An 18,510-nucleotide genomic window follows, 5' to 3' on the forward strand; every position below is an offset into this window, starting at 1 on the left:
AAAGTTTGGTTTTAATTCTAACAAATAGGATCTACTTCAATTCTGGTTCATAAACTAGACCTAACAGTTATAAAAGGAGAGATATTTTGATGTTTTTATACTTAAGAATCCTGCATACAAAGCCATAAATAAGAAGTCAACGGCTTGGTTTATAACTAAAGTTCTAAGTTAAGGAACGCAATGGCTTACCATCAAATATCGAATAGCCTGGCAAAGAAAAAAAATCCACGCCATGCTGCAGTAAAATATGGAACTAATTTCTCCAAAAGCACAAGTGATGCCCCCAGAGCTGATTTTTCAATTTCCTAAACAGGCTATAATTCAAATCAATGCTACAAGTACTGGCGTAGTAATTATGATCGTAATCAACTTGAACTGATTGTAATCGTATGAAAAATATATAAAATCATTTAAGGTTCATGACAGATATTTTGATTCCAGGTTATAAGGTGCTGCGTCCACTATCAGCTTTGTTGGATATGGTGAGCCCGCCGCCCAACAGGGGCTCTAGATTGGTAGTGCATTCCACACCTTTTGGATGCGAGGTATTTAGTATTTTCTAAACCATATCTTTATATGATAACCTAGTGCAATAGATCGGACCGCCAAAACCAATATTCGTCAAGCTACAATATTCAATATAGCCAGCGATTATGAGAATAAACCTTCCATGTGACGAGCGCGAGGCAATGCCATGCAGCGCTTTGTACATCTCAAAGATTGAATGCTACTATTAGAGATATGTCGCTTACTATCAGGCGAGCGGCTTCCTTATTGCATCAGTGGTTGGTATTAAAAAAAACAGCGCTGCCTAGTGGCAATGAAATGTAGACCTTGATAAAAAAATGTCTGTGTAAATGTCGTTGGTATAAATCATACGTTAGTCAAAGATCTTTTTTATATGGGGTAATCATGTCTCGTCAGTGGATATTCTATTGGACCCGACTCCACTTACCGTCAGGTGCAGTGGGGATACTTTGTCGTGCGCGTAATAAAACAGAATATAGGCTCAGCAAACTGACTTGCAGCAGATAGTAAGTGGTGTACATAGGGTCCAGATAGAGTGTCGACTGATGAGAAATGATTACTCCTCGCCAGGCGACACAATTATGCCGGCCTGTTTAGAACCAGCTGATCCCGAAACGTGACAGACGTGGGCCAGTCGACACATTCTTGCCGGCCTGCTTTAAACCGGTTATAGATAGGGTGATTTCGAAACGCGACATACCTGAGGCATTATGGCGGGTTTTATGCCTTGGAACTGTGATCGCTATCCGGACGGATATCCCAGGAGCCGTTTTAAGTAAACATCATGATTGCAGGCTTTCCTCAACACTGAGTCTCAGGGGGCCGTGTCATCGTTGGTTGGGCCGCGACCATCGCTCCTGCTGACCGACGCGCCAACCGCTATGGGCTCCGAAGGCGGCCCAGTCTTCAACGACGAAGCTAAGTAAGTCTCTTTTGTCAAGTTGGATTGATACTGTCATTTTCGATAAATGATCCCAATTTCAATCTTCAGTCCGATTATGAGAATGAACCAATCAAAATAAGTCGACCTTAACCATGTCTTAAAACACTTTGTACTCATTGATCCATTTTTGAGATTGAAAAAAGAGATTCGGATCATTTACGGAACATGGCGATAAATACTATGGCTACACCCGTGTAAAAAATGCTTTTCTGGAATAAATGTACTTCTGTGTACTTTTTACCCAACTTCAAAAAAGGAGGAGGTTCTCAATTCGACTGTACTTTTTTATAGAGTAGTATCCTATGTTTGAGACATGATGTATTAGTGTGCCAAATTTCATCTATATTTGGTTTCTGCAATGACTACTCCACCAAAGTAAAACTCAAGAATACAGCGTAGAATAAACCGCGATGAGATCTTTGGTTCGTTTGCCAAAGTAATATTGAGTTTAGGTACTTCTAGATAAACAATAGCTCGCCCTCTATAAATGGGAATGAACATAGCTGATGAAATGTGTTACTCCTCTGCCTACCTCTGAAAAGAGAAACGGCGTGATGCAATGCATACTTCCACAGCCTGATCGGCATGGTGATCTGCAGCGTGTCGTGGTGGTGCGGCGAGTGGGTGGGGCTGTCGCTGGTGGCGCCGTTGGCCTCGGTCCTCACCGCCAAGCTGCACGTCGACCCCCCAAAATCACCTTCGCCCGAGCTCAGACGCCAGCCTAGTGTGTTGTTAAGTAAGTGTCAAGGCGGTATTGATGAATGTCATCTTTGAGAAGGATCTTAAGTAGACATTTAATGTATTGTCAAAGCTTAAGCTGTCATAAGAGTTTGTTCTTTTTGAAAGTGTGACCACGATTGAAATATTGCGATCTGATTTTAAAGTCTCTTTTTGTTTTGTATCTGCTATTATAATTCGATATTGGGAAAATCACCGACAAATAAACGGTGGCAGCCATAATATAAAAGAAGAGCTCAGCTGGGAACAACTAAGTCGGTGCTGTTGAATAGACAAAGCTGAGCTGTCAAAATCTGTCATATGTTGTGCCTTAAAATATCATGAGTGTTGTCTGTTTATTAAATAGCGAGGAACTTAAGATACTGATTTCGACAGCAACTCAATTGATATCGCACTTCAGAGCGACACTAAGTTGCATTTATTAATATGACAATGAATCTATTTGGGCCGTAATTTTTTTACCATTAGCTTAAATAGGAATTTTTCAAACATAACATCGCGTTATCGTAAGAATGTTACTTATATGTAAGTACGGAAGTATAGACCAGATTTTATTGTTTGTTAATATCGTATTGTGTGTGGGCAGAGAGCATCGACAACTCGACGGTGCTGGTGCAGTGCGGCGCGTCGTGGGGCTCGGGCGTGTACCTCGGCCGCGGGTACATACTCACCTGCGCACACGTCGTCCGGAACGTACGTACTCCTAGCGCGAAATATAAAAAAAATACTGTCGCATTGAGAACGTCCTCCTTTTATTGAAGCCGATAAAAAATTGGAACAAGGGTATTTTGCTATCTCCCTCACACGCCTGTGGTTAAGTACAGTGACGTCATACACCAAGCTTGTTACATTTATTTGAATATATTAACATATTGTAACTTAGTAAGTTAGTTCAATCTTATAGATAATATGTTATTTGAATTTTTATTTTAATCCCTATCTTTGATACTTGTCAAGTACAGACGAATTCGAGTACATTACTCATATTTCGTTGTCACATTCTTGCTCAAGTATTTCCTAATCAATTCGGCGAAGTATTCGGCAATAGTCTAAACGATATCGATACTAAAACTGAATGTATCCTTTCTCACCTTTTGACTCACATCATCCTTTCCAGTACGAGTTGTACAAAGTGTCGATCTACTGCCAGCGGCAGCAGGAGGTGGCGATAGTGCGGTACAAGTCGACAGAGCAGCGCGCGTACGACCTGGCGCTGCTGTTCACCGACCCGCGGCGCTGGGCCAGGCTCGAGCCCGCCGTGCTGGCCAAAACACCCGCTGTCAAAGGTAACATGAAATCCTTCTAGACGAATTTTCAGCCTCGACGGAATCTCAACGGAGATCAACCAGGTACGCAGGAAATAGTGCACTAGTGTGTGAGCAATACACAAGCACTCTGTGTTCCTTCACTCTCATAGTTCGGTGAGACGGTAATCCGACATGACCGGAGAAGGATCAAAAAAGGTAACATAACTGATATTCGAACGTAAGTATATGTATCCGTTTCTCGTAGTAGGATATTTTTTTATACGTGCCTGATGGAAAGTGGAGTGGAATCCACTAGAATGTCAATTGACGAGTGATGATTACTCCTCGCTAGTCGACACAATTACGACGGCCTGTTGGAACCGAATAAAAATGGAAAATTATTTTAACATATTTCCAATTAGCTTTAAAACTGTTCAGTTATGAAGTCCACCTAGACGAAGTTGTGGGAATATCTAGCTAGCAATATTAGCTTATATAAAGTCAATAATCAAAAATAACTTAAACTATTGTTGTGCAGGTGAACCGGTGCTGGCAGCTGGCTTTACTTACTTCAAGGTGAATGACATCGAAGACCTGCTGCCGATAGTGACGAGCGGACACGTCAGCAACGTGTCGCCCTCCCTGCTGCAGACCACCTGCTGCATACAGTCAGGGTTCAGGTATTGCAACCTAATGTCAACCCTGTATTATATACCGTCCCACTGTTGGGCACGGGCCTCGTCTACTACTGAGAGGGATTACGCCTTAGTCCACCACGCTAGTGCGGGTTGGTAAACTTCACACACCTTCGAAATTCCTATAGAGAACTTCTCAGATGTGCAGGTTTCCTCACGATGTTTTCCTTCACCGTTAAAGCAAGCGATAATTCACAAAGAATACACACATAATTTTTTAGAAAAGTTAGAGATGTGTGCCCTTGGGATTTGAACCTGCGGACATTCGTCTCGGCAGTCCATTCCACAGCCAACTCGGCTATCGCCGCTTCAGGTATTGCAATATAGTTTATTATATAGCCATTTATAATGTGGGGTAGTGTGAGATGGATCCTAAGTCCGTTATGGGTTGCCGGACCGTTAAATATAATCAGTCCGTATACGATCACAAAATAAGGGTTTATTTCCAAAACACAAAAATAAAAGAAGAGAGCGGATAGAACAAATAGAAACAGATAAGAAAAGAAGCGAACACAAACTTATGCAGATACAAACTAGCGGATATAAATAAATATCAATAAAAAGTATTTTTTATATAACACGCCCTAATGCCACTACTACTACTCTAAGAGAATTCGTCACAGCCACAACATTACACTCACAATCAGAAATATACTCGCACAAACCATATTCTCACCTAACTACAAAAAGAAAAATAATGGATTTTTTTTTTTAATATTCCTTTTTCAGGGATGATTTCTGGCACAATGTAAGCATCGGTGAAGACGATGTAGTTTCATTTATACAATGTCAAAATGCGCCTGTATCACGTTTAATACTGCTTCAGTGGCGGTCCCATCCTGCGCGTGATCGACCAGCGTGTGGAGGTGGTTGGCATCATCACCAGCAACGCGAAGACTACGGACGGCGCCACTCACACGCACATCAACATGTCCATACCCATCAACCTGTTCTGCGAAGAACTATACCAATACCAAGAGGATAAAGGTACATATATCGCACGTTGAAAACAAAAGTGGCATTCAGTTCCGGATCTTGATTTTTTTGGAGGCGGTACAAAATCTGGATAATGCCGCTCCCGACCACTTATGTTTTTAACTTTGTCATCATCATCATTATCATTTCGTGCCCCACGGGATATAGTGTATGTGTGAAATGTTTTGGATGTCTCAGTAATCAAAGTTGCGTAAATTATGATATATATTCGGCTGCCAAGTTTGAATTTGCCGCCCTCTGAATTCGCTGCCCGGGGCACGGGTCCCGGCCTGACCCCCTCCCCCACACACACACACAGATCCGGGGCTGGTGCCATTATACGAAATTTGTATACATTACATAAATAAATCTCTAGTTCATTTCCGATTTAATAAAATATTTTAGTTATGTTTCGTGACAATAGATGGCGGTACAAGGGTGCGCCCATATATACCATCAAGTCCATTCACTTTGCTATTTTAAGAAACAATCATAATCTTTATAGTTAAAGGAATTTTTCACATTGATATAAAACGGGATTTTTTTATTTTTTGTTTGAAGTTCATTACCGACCTTTCCAAGGTATGCAGCATTCATGCTCACGGGGCGAACCGAGGTATTGGTCATCCGACATGTTATTATACCGTCCTACATTTTAAATTATAAAGAAATATGGAATTTAAAGTTCGGAAATAAAAATTAAATAAATGATAACCAAAATAGCGTAAAATAGTTTTATTTTAAGGATAAGGGTAGGTATACTGGCTTAGAATGTGGCAAAAAAACACTATATGACTCCGTGTCGTTTTATTATAATTAGTTGCAAGAGTAACATGAGACTGACGAATTGGTCTCTCGATCAATCGCAAATATCAAAATTCAACATCGACTTCCGAGGTACGTTTTTGGGACATTCTAAGGGGGCTGGATGGATTGTAGTGTTACTGTGTGGGCGGACGTATCGCTAACCGCCAGGCGAGCTCGTCTCTACATTCGGTTGCAATAAAAAAATATATATTTATATTATACTAGCTTTTGCCCGCGGCTCCGCCCGCGTTATAAAGTTTTTCAGGCTAAAGTTTTCCGTTATAAAAGTAGTAGTTTCCCGGGAGCCTATGTTCTTCCCAGGGTCTCAAACTGTCTCCATACCAAATTTCATCTTAATACGTTGGGTAGTTTTTGAGTTTAACACGTTCAGGCAGACAGATGCAGCGGGGGACTTTGTTTTATAATATATTTTTTAAAACTTTTAAAGTGGAACAATCCCGTCACACATCATTGTTGCATAACTTTAACCGTTAACTCAGCGCAGGCAACGGAAGCTCTCAAAACTTATAATTTTCCCCGTTTTTGCAACATGTTTCATTACTGCTCCGCTCCTATTGGTCATAGCGTGATGATACATAGCTTATATCGGTCCACAAATAAAGGGCTATCCAACACAAAACTAATTTTTCAGTTGAAACCGGTAGTTCCTGAGATTAGCCATTACTGCTCCGCTCCTATTGGTCATAGCGTGATGATATATAGAACTACACGAATAAAGAGCTATCCAACACAAAAAGAAATTTTCAGTTCGAACCGGTAGTTCCTAAGATTAGCCATTACTGCTCCGCTCCTATTGGTCATAGCGTGATAATATATATCGCCTATAGCACTCCACGAACTAAGGGCTATCCAACGCAAAAAAAAAATCAGTTTGGACCGGTAGTTCCAGAGATTAGCCATTACTGCTCCGCTCCTATTGGTCATAGCGTGATGATATATAGCCTATAGCATTCCACGAACAAAGGGCTATTCAACGCAAAAATATTTTTTAATTTTGACCGGTAGTTCCTGAGATTAGCTGTTACTGCTCCGCTCCTATTAGGTATAGCGTGATGATATATAGCCTATAGCGCTCCACGAACAAAGGGCTATCCAATGCAAAAATATTTTTTCAGATTGGACCGGTAGTTCCTGAGATTAGCCATTACTGCTCCGCTCCTATTGGTCATAGCGTGATGATATATAGCCTATAGCATTCCACGAACAAAGGGCTATTCAACGCAAAAATATTTTTTAATTTGGACCGGTAGTTCCTGAGATTAGCTGTTACTGCTCCGCTCCTATTAGGTATAGCGTGATGATATATAGCCTATAGCGCTCCACGAACAAAGGGCTATCCAATGCAAAAATATTTTTTCAGATTGGACCGGTAGTTCCTGAGATTAGCCATTACTGCTCCGCTCCTATTGGGTATAGCGTGATAATATATAACTTATAGCACTCCACGAACAAAGGGCTATCCAACGCAAAAAGAATTTTTCAGATTGGACCGGTAGTTCCTGAGATTAGCGATTACTGCTCCGCTCCTATTGGGTATAGCGTGATGATATATAGCCTATAGCACTCCACGAACAAAGGGCTATCCAACGCAAAAAGAATTTTTCAGATTGAACCGGTGTTCCTGAGATTAGCCATTACTGCTCCGCTCCTATTGGGTATAGCGTGATGATATATAGCCTATAGCACTCCACGAACATAGGGCTATCCAACGCAAAAAGAATTTTTCAGTTTGGACCGGTAGTTCCTGAGATTAGCGCGTTCAAACAAACAAACAAACAAACTCTTCAGCTTTATATAATAGTATAGATTTTAATAATCGACCGATTTTATTTTTATTACAAACGATTTTTATTGATATTTCTAAATCAATTAGATTCGGACCAATTGGAATAAAGTTTTATTACGTTCCCAAATGATTTAAATTGGTTTATTTCCAATACAATAATAAATAATAATATCAGTCCTGTATTATATACTGTTCCACTGCTGGTCACGCCCCCCCCCCCCCCCCCCAACTAAGATTTTGTAGATAACTACTTACTTACTACAAATTATTTACAAAGTCAAAAGTATTCGCTTGTTGCTTTTCCAGATCTCTCAAGACTAGAGGTGATGAATAACAAACACGAAATCATCCACTCACAATGGCGCCTGTTGCCATACCGGTCGAAGATATGAGTAGTAAACCAAACTAGATTGTATGAAATTTGGAATACAGGAATATAGTTTTAAGACGAAAAGCAACGCCGGTCATAAAAAAAAGAATTAAAAAAAATATTTTCGATGGCTCATACAGACATTTTTTTGAAGGTGACTATTGGATTGAAAAGAGAAAGGCTTATGAATGTGGGTCTGTAAAACTACGAACTTGAAAGGTATGTTGTCGTTTTGTGCTGTACATTTCCATTGACTGATTTTTTATATAATTTGACTTCCCTTCATAAGTTGATTCATTTATACTGATGGATTATGTTTAAATAACCAATGTGAGCTAGTACTGGCAGTATGCCGCTTTAAATTTAGAAATTGTATACTTCTCTTTTGTCGTTGTCTAATCTTTACTGTTCTCAATAAATCCACTAATCGTTTTACAATCCTAAGTTATAAAGAGGAAAAGTTTGTAGAGGATAATTTTTGAAACTATTGATTTTAATTTTTTTTTTCATAAATTTGAAGATACGTCACTCTTGAGTGCCATAGGCTTTTTATCCCGGAAAAACTTGTTCACACGTCTCATAAATAAGTCTATATTAACATTATAATGTTAAAACATTTTTTAGTCAACCATTTTTCTCTTATTTTTGTCCTTGCAAGGACAGTGCAATACCCCATAAATAGCACTGATAAATACCACGTAAATGACGAGTAAAACCATTAAAGTTGCTATGGATGGTCAAATATAAATTATATCTCGACATCAGGGATGTTATGGAGCTCCTTAACCGTAACCGAAACTATCGGATATCCGAAATAAAAATATATCCGTAACCATAACCGAATGCGTTATAATAGTTTCGGATAAGTTACGGATAATATGTTCCGACAGGTTTTTGTTTCACCGCTCACGCGCCACGTGAATCGTGTATAGTTTGTTTGTTATTTTTAGTCGTAACATAACCTCACTCATAAATAGTAATTTTTTTTATTTAGGAGTAGGTAGGTACTTAATTTAATAAAGTGAAGGAAAAGTGTTGTGTATCGTATTAAATTGATTTATAAGGACAAAATGCGTTTAAAATAATTTAATTTGAACATTTTTTTATTAAGTTATATGTAATTTTGCAAAATGTAAACAGTGTGATAAAAACTTTTCACGGAAAGGAGGTCGCACTACTTTACAGAAACTTCATCTCAAATTAAAACACAGAGGTTTTCTGAACACCCATATCCCCAATTATTTCATCGATAATTAATAATTGACGATGACGACGAACGATACTTGGTAATCGTCGCCCTCATGTATTACATAATATTTTTATTTTACTTTAATCTATTATCTGTAACCGAAACTATCCGAAACTACCGGATAAGCCGAAATAATTACATATCCGTAGCCGTATCCGTAACCGATATAATTTTATTCCTATATCCATATCCGTATCCATATCCGAAATTGCATATCCATAACATCCCTGCTCGACATATATAAAGGTAGTTTAATCTACATGAAAAATGCATTGGCATTTACCCAGCGTTTACCTGAGCTGGTTACACTATTTTACTACTTTGTAATATCCATGAATATTTTTCAAAATAGATTAAAATTGAAAAGGTTTTTTAAAAAAACACGTACAGAGTTAATTCTACTTAAAATAAATTTATATACAACTATGAGATCCTTTATGCTAGAATTTGAAGGGGTACCCAAAGTAGGCTGTATCTTGGACAACCAACGACAGGGTTAAACTAAACTGAGTATTAATAACGAAAGGAAAAATAAAGGTAACAGAATGCAAAAACTATAATTATATTATTTATAATTATAATTAGAAGGTTAAATTAAGAATTAAAATTCTTATGTTTACGCGAATATTAGACATTGAAATTAAACTAATTTTCCGGATTCTATCGCGGTTTTTTGTATTTTATTATAAATATATTTATGTAAAAAAAATAATACAAAAAACCGCGATAGAATCCGGAAAATTGGTTTACTTTCATTTAAAATTCTGTTCCTCAATAGTACCTATTTTTATGTGACGTGACTGTGGAGCTTAGGGAATGTTCTGTAGATTCGTAGTCTATTTTTTTAAGAAGTTGAGAATTTACTAGTGGCCTTTAACTGAATAGTGCGTAACGAAATAGTTTTTACGAAACTTTCTAGTTAACTTTATTGTTTGTGCTAATACAATCATTCCATCAAATATAATATAGAATGAATGTATTAGGGTTATCAGAACAGAGTCTAAAAGTCGTTATAATGTTTCGTACATACTATTTCGTTGCGTACAATTATTTTGAGAAGTAGTTCCCATAAGTTCACAAAGTGAGTTTATAATACAAAATAAAGTTTAGGTTTCCTACTTATTGCCATATCACATAAAATTATTCCCTTTTTTAACCGACTTCAAAAGAGGAGGAGACTATCAAGTCGATGTGTATATTCTTTGTTACCTTAGAACTCGGATCATTTCTGAACTGATTTAGAAAACACTATTTGCAATCTTTTGTCTTCCAAGTAGGTCCTCAATTATTTTGTTGAATACAAGCAATATTGATAGTTAAATTTAAGTAATGATAAGTTAAGTTTAAGTATTGTTATATTTTGATAAGGGATTAAAACTTATAAGGCCGTGGGCACAAATTAAATACAAAATGGCGTGGCATAGGATATTTATTTATTTGTTATTAATTTATTTAAAGAATATAAGGTTAGGGTTCATTGTGGTTATATTAGGAAAAAAACATTTCAAAATTACACAAAAATGCAGTATTTTATTTACATACTTAAAAATCAACAAATTATAGTTTTATTGTAAAATCGTGACTTATTTAGAAATTCTATTGATAGAGAATTATTGAATTTTTTTTTCTATATTTTATAATACAAGCCCTGAGCGATATATTGCCGCTGTTGGCACGGCCTCTACTGACAGGGTAAATAAACTAAACTAAATATAAGTTCACTTAAGACGTTTTGTCACATTAGTTATGTATATTTTGTTAATACAGTAAAACCGGTTATAGCGACATCGAAGGGGTCACCGAATCTGGACGCTATATCCAATAGTTGTTATAGACGATACGCTTTATATATCGACGGTTGAAAAGCTAATTAACTTAAGCAACAATTTTTTTTTTCTTTTTGTAAAAATTTTACTATGCTAAAAAAAATTTAAAAAACTGCTGATTTTAAATATGTATGCAACTTAGTGTCGCAAAAAATTTTGCTTAAGTCAATTAGCGTTTCAACCGTCGATATGCATTTATTTAAATAGACTTTACTATTTAGTCGTTGTAACCGATGTGTCGCTACAACCGGAGTCGTTATAACCGGTTTCTACTATACTATCATTATCGACATTCGAGATTGATCGAGGTGTTGATGGTGATGGTTAGACTAATCATAGTAACGGTTGATCGCAAATTTTAACTTATTGTTATTGATTTCTTGTTTACGCGAATGTTAGACATTGAAATAAAACTAATTTCGGATTTTATCGCGATTTTTTTGTTATAATTTTCTGCAAAAACACGATAAAATCCGTAAAATAGTTTTATTTCATTTTTATTGGTTAATATCCTCGATCGATCTAAAGATTGCTATTGAGGTTGTTTGTGACCATTATGGGGTCTATGAGTTAAATATTCCAATGCATTTAATAGTTGTAGTAATACGGTATGTTATTTATAGATATAAATATACTATTTATATACTTCAGTTGAATAAAGTATGTTGAAAATGTTCATGATTTTTTATTCTCTTGCTATACAATCTTTATAATATTAGCCCTGTATTATTTACTGTCCCACTGCTGGGCAGGGGTCTCAGGGGGCAGGGAGAGGAGAGGAATTAGGCCTTAGTCCACCACCACGTTGGCTTAGTGCGAATTGGCAGACTTCACATACCCTTAAAATTCTTAGTTTCCTCACAATATTTTCCTTCATCGTTAAAGCGAACGATGATTTAGGAAGAATACACAGATAACGTTAGAACATTTAGACGTATGCCCTTGGGTTTTGAACATGTAGACATTCGTCTCGGCAGTCCATTCCATTCCCAACTAGGCTATCGCCGATCTTGGAGATTTATAATCTATATGTACAGATTATAAATCTTCAGATTAGACCAACGGATGATCCTGCGAACTTTGGTATCTATAAGACAATCGGAAGTTATTTGATTATGGATAATTAGTGCTTCATGTGCGAAGCTCAGGCGGGTCGTTAATAAAATAAGGGAATTAACGTAGTAATTATAAAAAAAAAACATATATGTAATAAATAAGTTCTTACAGGTAAGTATATGTTTTTTTTTATTTAACTTAACATAGGTACATATAACGGGTACAACGGGTCACGGAAATCATACAGCGGGATGATGCAACGGGAGTGTGCGGGACTCGAGAGACACAGAGTGTGCTCGCGATCGTGCCGGCGCCGCGACCAAAGAGAATTATAATATATATGGAAATAGAGAGCCTACTCGTTGGGTTTTTGTGCCAATCGACATTACGGCTGCTTCATACTTGTGAGGTAGAGGGCGTTCGCGATTTTCGTTGCGTTTCACGATTCAGGTTTATTGTGTTTTATTATTTTGCAAACGGTTTTAAAAGTGCAGAAGACGGCAATCCAAGTATTAAAATACTTAGAAGCAGATCTGTATTTGCTATGCCGTCGTAGTATAATATTTCTGACATCTTATTTACAGTGTACTTCTATCATTATCAATACATAATAATTCGATAGTAATAAGATCGTTAATCAGACAAACATCATATTGAAAATATTATTTTTATTTTATTTTTTTGCTATAACATTTTGTGTACAAAATGCTTATAGTAAGTACTAATGATATTCACATTCAATATTAGATTTGCAAAGTATTACACCTCTATTAAGCTATGTAAGGGCTGATAATTTGATCTTAGTTATTAATTATATTCAATGGAAAAGTAAACGATACTACTTTAAATAAACTGTAATACACTGTAAAATTCCGAAATACTAAATAATAAAATATACTTAAAATTATTTGATGTCTAAAAATACATACTGTGACGAATAATAATTAACATTGATATTTATAATATGCTAAAACATTCTCAATTGTCAAACTATATTTTTATAACAATTGATTTAACTTTATAAAAAACACAAACAAGTGAAACTAATATTAACAAGAACAAACTTATTCTAAGCCAAACAAAATTATTTCACAAATAAGTCACGCTACTTTTAAAAATTGAAAATGTTCACTGGAAAAGAAATTAACATCAAGTTTACAATGATCATTATACTTATCCATAGAAAAAGGAACTATAAAGATTAGCATTCATTAAAATATACTTTCTTCGTCATGCGAAGGTTGTTTTACTTATGATAATAATATAAAAAATATTTTATGTAGATATCAAACAGATTAATTTAACAATTTATTATATAAGAAAGATTAAATAATTATAATAAGAACTGATTTAAAACAGGTCTATGAAACCGGGTAGTAATCAACAGCGAAATGCGAATGCGATACAAATTGCCGATACATATTAGTTATATACCATAACAGTGGGTATATAATCTAAATAGAGTATGTACTAAAAAAAAGGAGAGATTCGAACAATTTACGCGATAAAAGCAAAATAATTTCGCACTTGTGTACATGATATTATCTTTAAATTGCCATCACTTAACTATTAATTATGGGTTACGTGGTAGTTAAATTGCAACATACAATAAACACAAAATGAGCATTATGATTAAATAACGAAATCATAAATAAGTCGTATACAAAATGATAATTGTTACATAAAATATAAAGGAAGTAATGCGAATTGCTGCAGAAATGTAGGTACCGGTTGTAACATTAACAAAACATCAACTAAATCAAGCAGGTCGACGCAGGAACGATTGAATATTTTCTGAACGATGCAATATTATTAAGCGACACAGAAGGGTTATATATATATATATATATATATATATATATATATATATATATATATATATATATATATATATATATATATATATATATATATATATATATATATATATAAATTAATCCTCTATCAACCTGGTATAGCTGGTCCTTCGTTAATTTGACACCTGTATAACTAAAAGACTTCATCGAGCCAATTTGTAATTATATGTACAGTCATGATGCTATAGTGAATAGTGCGCCGTTTTATGTGCAATTTTGTTAGTCTATGACGCGTCTATTTGTAAAACGTCTTTGCCGGTGCCACACACAGACAAATATTAGAACACTTGTTTGAACTCATGTTTGGCACGGGTATTTGCGTATTTGTATTCTATTACAGACACTGACCAAATTAAAATTTTTATGGCTTTTACTTTTAGGTTTCCATATATAATCAGTTCTCATTCAAGCAACTCGATAACTTTGAACGCTTGATGTGTGGTCGTAAAACCGATACCGAATGACAATATAATACGTAAACATTTGAACAAACTTTGCACAAATACGAAAATTCCCGTGCCACACATGAGTTCAAATATTTTTGTTATCTGTGGCGACGGCATAATATTATCTTTTGACATTGATAAATGACGATGTCTTAGTTTTTTTAATAAAAGAAAGGTGGACCAAGGAACAACTTTATTCAACTGTATGTGTGACGTCATCAAGAATTTCTCGGTTTTTATTTTTTGTTTCTTTGAAATTAAGTATTCAAAAAATATGAAAAATACATAATCGTACTCAGAGTAGAAAAATTAAGAAATGGTATTTTTGTTTAAGGCACGTTAACATTTTGAAATGTCAATTTTACGCTGAAGCTGTTGTCCATGAAGGATACATCAGTAAAAAGAATCACACTTGGACTTGATAATTTATTTATTTTAAACTCAAATCAAAGTCGTTTGCCCTTATGGTAATTTTAAAGGATCTTTTAGTAAGGGACCGTAAACACTGTAGTCACAAGAAATCAATCTTATGAGACTGCTAATCATTTTTGTAGATACATATTCTATTTTTAAGATGGGACAGCAAGGGCAGCACCTTTTACCATTTAAATATGAACGTGAAAGATAAAAAAATATCTGTATAAATAATAATAAACAATACGTGAACAAAGAAAAAGCGGCGTTGGCCTAGTTGATTATGAAACGGACTGCCAAGACGAATGTCCGCAGGTTCAAATCCAAAGGCACACACCTCTGACTTCTCTAAAAATATTATGTGTATATTCTTTGTGAATTATCGCTTGCATCAACGGTGAAGGAAAACATCGTGAGGAAACCTACAAACCTGGGAAATTCTCTAGAGGAATTTTCAAGGTTGTGTGAAGTCTACCAATCCGCACTGGGTCAGCGTGGTGGACTAAGGGCTAATCCCTCAGCAGCTCCCTGTCACTATATAATAAGAAAGTCGTGTTAGTTACACTGTTTATAACTCAAGCACGGCTAAACCAATTTGGTTGAAAGTTGGTGGGGAGGTAGCTTAGAACCAGGAAAAGGACGTAGGATACTTTTTACTATTATATAAAGCTGAAGAATTTGTTTGTTTGTTTGAACGCGCTATTCTCAGGAATTACTGCTTCGGACTGAAAAATTCTTGAGTGCTGGATAGCTCACTTATCGAAGAAGACTATAGGTTATATATCATCACGCTATGATCAAAAGGAGCGGAGCAGTAATGAAAACTGTATCAAAAAGGGGGGAACTTTATAACTTTTGAGAGATTTAAACGAAAAACTATATATCACGCGGGCGGAGCCGCGGGCAAAAGCTAGTTTACAATAAATAAAAATCGCTACACCCGTTCAATGAATTAAATAAATTGTTAAGTAAAAGTGTGAAATGTACTAACTGACGACATTCTGCTGGAATTCTGCTCTTGCCGTTAAATGTTCAGCCGCAACAGCTCATAAACGGGGTTGTTATTTGTCCTTTAACGCGTATTATGTCATGTTACCAGTCTTTTCCTTTCCGTAAATATACAGCTTTAGTTACATCTTTCTTTAACCAACTCTGTTATGGGACCGACATTAACGGGTGCCTGGTCGCATGTTGTGTTGATTACGTTAAGCCCAGCATCAATGGCATCTTCCAAGACAGTTCGTATTAATATTTTTAGCTCTATCTTATTAAGTCCATTTGTGAAATAATATGCTATTGGCTGATTAGAATATTTTTTATGCCTTTTATTATAAAAACCAAAGCGTAGTTAGAAAAAGAGCATTTTTAATGTGAAGCAAACTCTTGTATCTTTGTATGGATCATATGACACAGACAAAAAGACCAGAGCAAAAACAATCTTTTTCCTTTATTTCCAACAGTGGAAAATTATAGGATTTATTCCTGCGATTATATTAATTTGGCTTAGTACTCGTTTTACAGTTCTTGATGACGGTAGAGTAAAATACTTGCATAAAAGTTTGTAACATTTAGGACGTTTTTTTTGAATAAAGACAATGACAATTTTTTTTCCTCTGGTGAAAATCGTCTTCCCTTCGCTTTCGTAAATGTTTTATATTTTTGGAATAAACCAATTTGAGTATTGTATACCGCGTGTCTTCGGGACCTACTTGTAAGGCAGTAGATATGGTCCGAAAATACTTTAGTAATATCTGAAAAATAAAACATTAATGAATATTACTGTTCGAGCAAGGAAAAGTAACTTGTTGAGTAGGACATATAAGAAGCGGTACATTTGTCCCGTACATAACGTCAAAAAGGAAGAGTGGCTCAAAATTATATATTGTACTACTTTAAACTTTATGTCGCGGCAGTCGCGTTACTCATTCTCCGTGGTTAACTATAGGACGAGGACAGAGAGGTAGACAATTACAATAGGACGTTATTTTACAATGAATATTATGGTACTGCGTTTCGAGTCGCGAGTCAGAGGAAAGTATTTTGAGTGTTATCATTACAAAATACTGTAAGGCGCACATTAAAGCGCCTCGCCTCAGTACGCCTCGCCTAATTTGAAGTAGGACATTGTACCGTCTCAATGTTAAAATGAGGTTACTCTTATAAACTCTTTTTCATGTCATGTCCTACCAAATTCTAATTAGTAACTATACGTTATCAAATATAGGATGGTAATTTTGACAGCTCCTTCACATGAAGTTTCGTATTTTTTTTCGGTAAAATTTACTACAGGTAATATCATATTTTATTTTGAAGTGCCACTCATTATCATAATGAACAATCACGGACTATCGCAAATCGCCATTGAAATAAAATAAATCGATAATATAAAAATTTGTATTTAGATTTAATTATCTTATTTTTTGCAAATATTCGAGTTGTTTGTAATTTATCACATTTATTGGTAAAAAAATCTATAATTAATATATCTAATGTTTTCAGGATTTTAAATAGTTAACACAATGATAACTGCAAGTGGTGTAGGGTTTAAAAAAAACGTAAATGGAAATGGCTTACCAATAATAAATAGATAATTCAATAAAAAAAAATATTTATATCATCTGAACATACCAAATAATTATACAACTATCGATATCAAGTTTTATAAAAATGGTAATCGATAATCGAATACGTTCAATAACGATTATACCTTAGCCTCATCATTAGTGTGATTTGTCAAAATTAACATCCTAAATTTTAAAAAGTTTAAGTAAACATTTTCACAACTTTAAGTAAGATATGTATATAGCATTACCGGTGAGATATGTGCTTCTTTCGGCCATTAAATCCATGTTTTCATGAAATGAATATCCGGTGTATAATGTTCTGTAACATAATTCGATATGAGAGACATGAACGGACAGAAAAGTGAAAGCCGAGATCTTTAGAGAAGATTTTCTCGTAGTGTCACGCACGTTAAAAGCCCTTCCCGCTAGAAAAATGCCTAAATAACAGTATCGATGCATAGCACTGTCTATTTTATAATCAGATTCACAATTAAAATACTATCCAGGGGATAAAAAGCACCCAGCCTATCTTATATTATTGCAACTTTGTCCGTGTGCCAAATTCGCTTAGCAGACATATATTATACACACATTATAAAAAAAATTTAATAAAATTATATTAGTAAGCACTCAGGCTGCTGTTGTGCTGTCGCCTGTACTTTTAGTCCCAACTTACATACTTTTTTTAATACGGTGGCATGTAACCACGGCAATATCCCTTTTTTTAGTTACTTTTTCCAATTAACAAAGCTAATAGAAATGTTTCCTCATCTGAATTCACTCTAGTACTAACTGTCCAAAATGCGTAGCCAACTGTGAGCCCGCTGCGTGAACGCTACGCACCCACGGCTTGTTCGCTGCACGCCCGCCGCGAATTTACAGCGAATTCATTATGCATTTGATATATCAGTGTGATATATCGTAAGCCGTCAGTGTGATATATCTAAGGGTACAACATCTAGTCTAAGCACTTTTAAGGAGATATATAA

General features: G+C 35.6%; 1 protein-coding gene across 6 annotated transcripts in view; it reads left to right on the top strand.

Annotated features, from left to right (window-relative positions):
* LOC115451883 (peroxisomal leader peptide-processing protease) overlaps nucleotides 1–8,852 on the top strand; it is a 48,218-nt gene extending 39,366 nt beyond the window's left edge. For 2 of the 6 annotated variants that reach the window (XM_037439229.1, XM_037439230.1), the window contains 8 exons: nucleotides 442–545; nucleotides 1,323–1,450; nucleotides 2,047–2,207; nucleotides 2,796–2,902; nucleotides 3,327–3,495; nucleotides 3,995–4,136; nucleotides 4,978–5,138; nucleotides 5,688–6,141. In XM_037439229.1, coding sequence (XP_037295126.1) covers nucleotides 442–545; nucleotides 1,323–1,450; nucleotides 2,047–2,207; nucleotides 2,796–2,902; nucleotides 3,327–3,495; nucleotides 3,995–4,136; nucleotides 4,978–5,138; nucleotides 5,688–5,785 — 1,070 coding nt within the window. In that variant the 3' untranslated portion in view covers nucleotides 5,786–6,141. Of the gene's footprint in view, nucleotides 1–441; nucleotides 546–1,322; nucleotides 1,451–2,046; nucleotides 2,208–2,795; nucleotides 2,903–3,326; nucleotides 3,496–3,994; nucleotides 4,137–4,977; nucleotides 5,139–5,687; nucleotides 6,145–8,046 lie in introns of those variants that run through there. The other 4 variants (XM_030180283.2, XM_037439232.1, XM_037439231.1 and 1 more) reach the window with 4 other exon arrangements.
* Nucleotides 8,853–18,510: the final 9,658 nt, after the last annotated feature.

The sequence above is a fragment of the Manduca sexta genome, chromosome 16 (assembly GCF_014839805.1).
Source record: "Manduca sexta isolate Smith_Timp_Sample1 chromosome 16, JHU_Msex_v1.0, whole genome shotgun sequence".
Lineage (NCBI taxonomy): Eukaryota > Metazoa > Arthropoda > Insecta > Lepidoptera > Sphingidae > Manduca > Manduca sexta.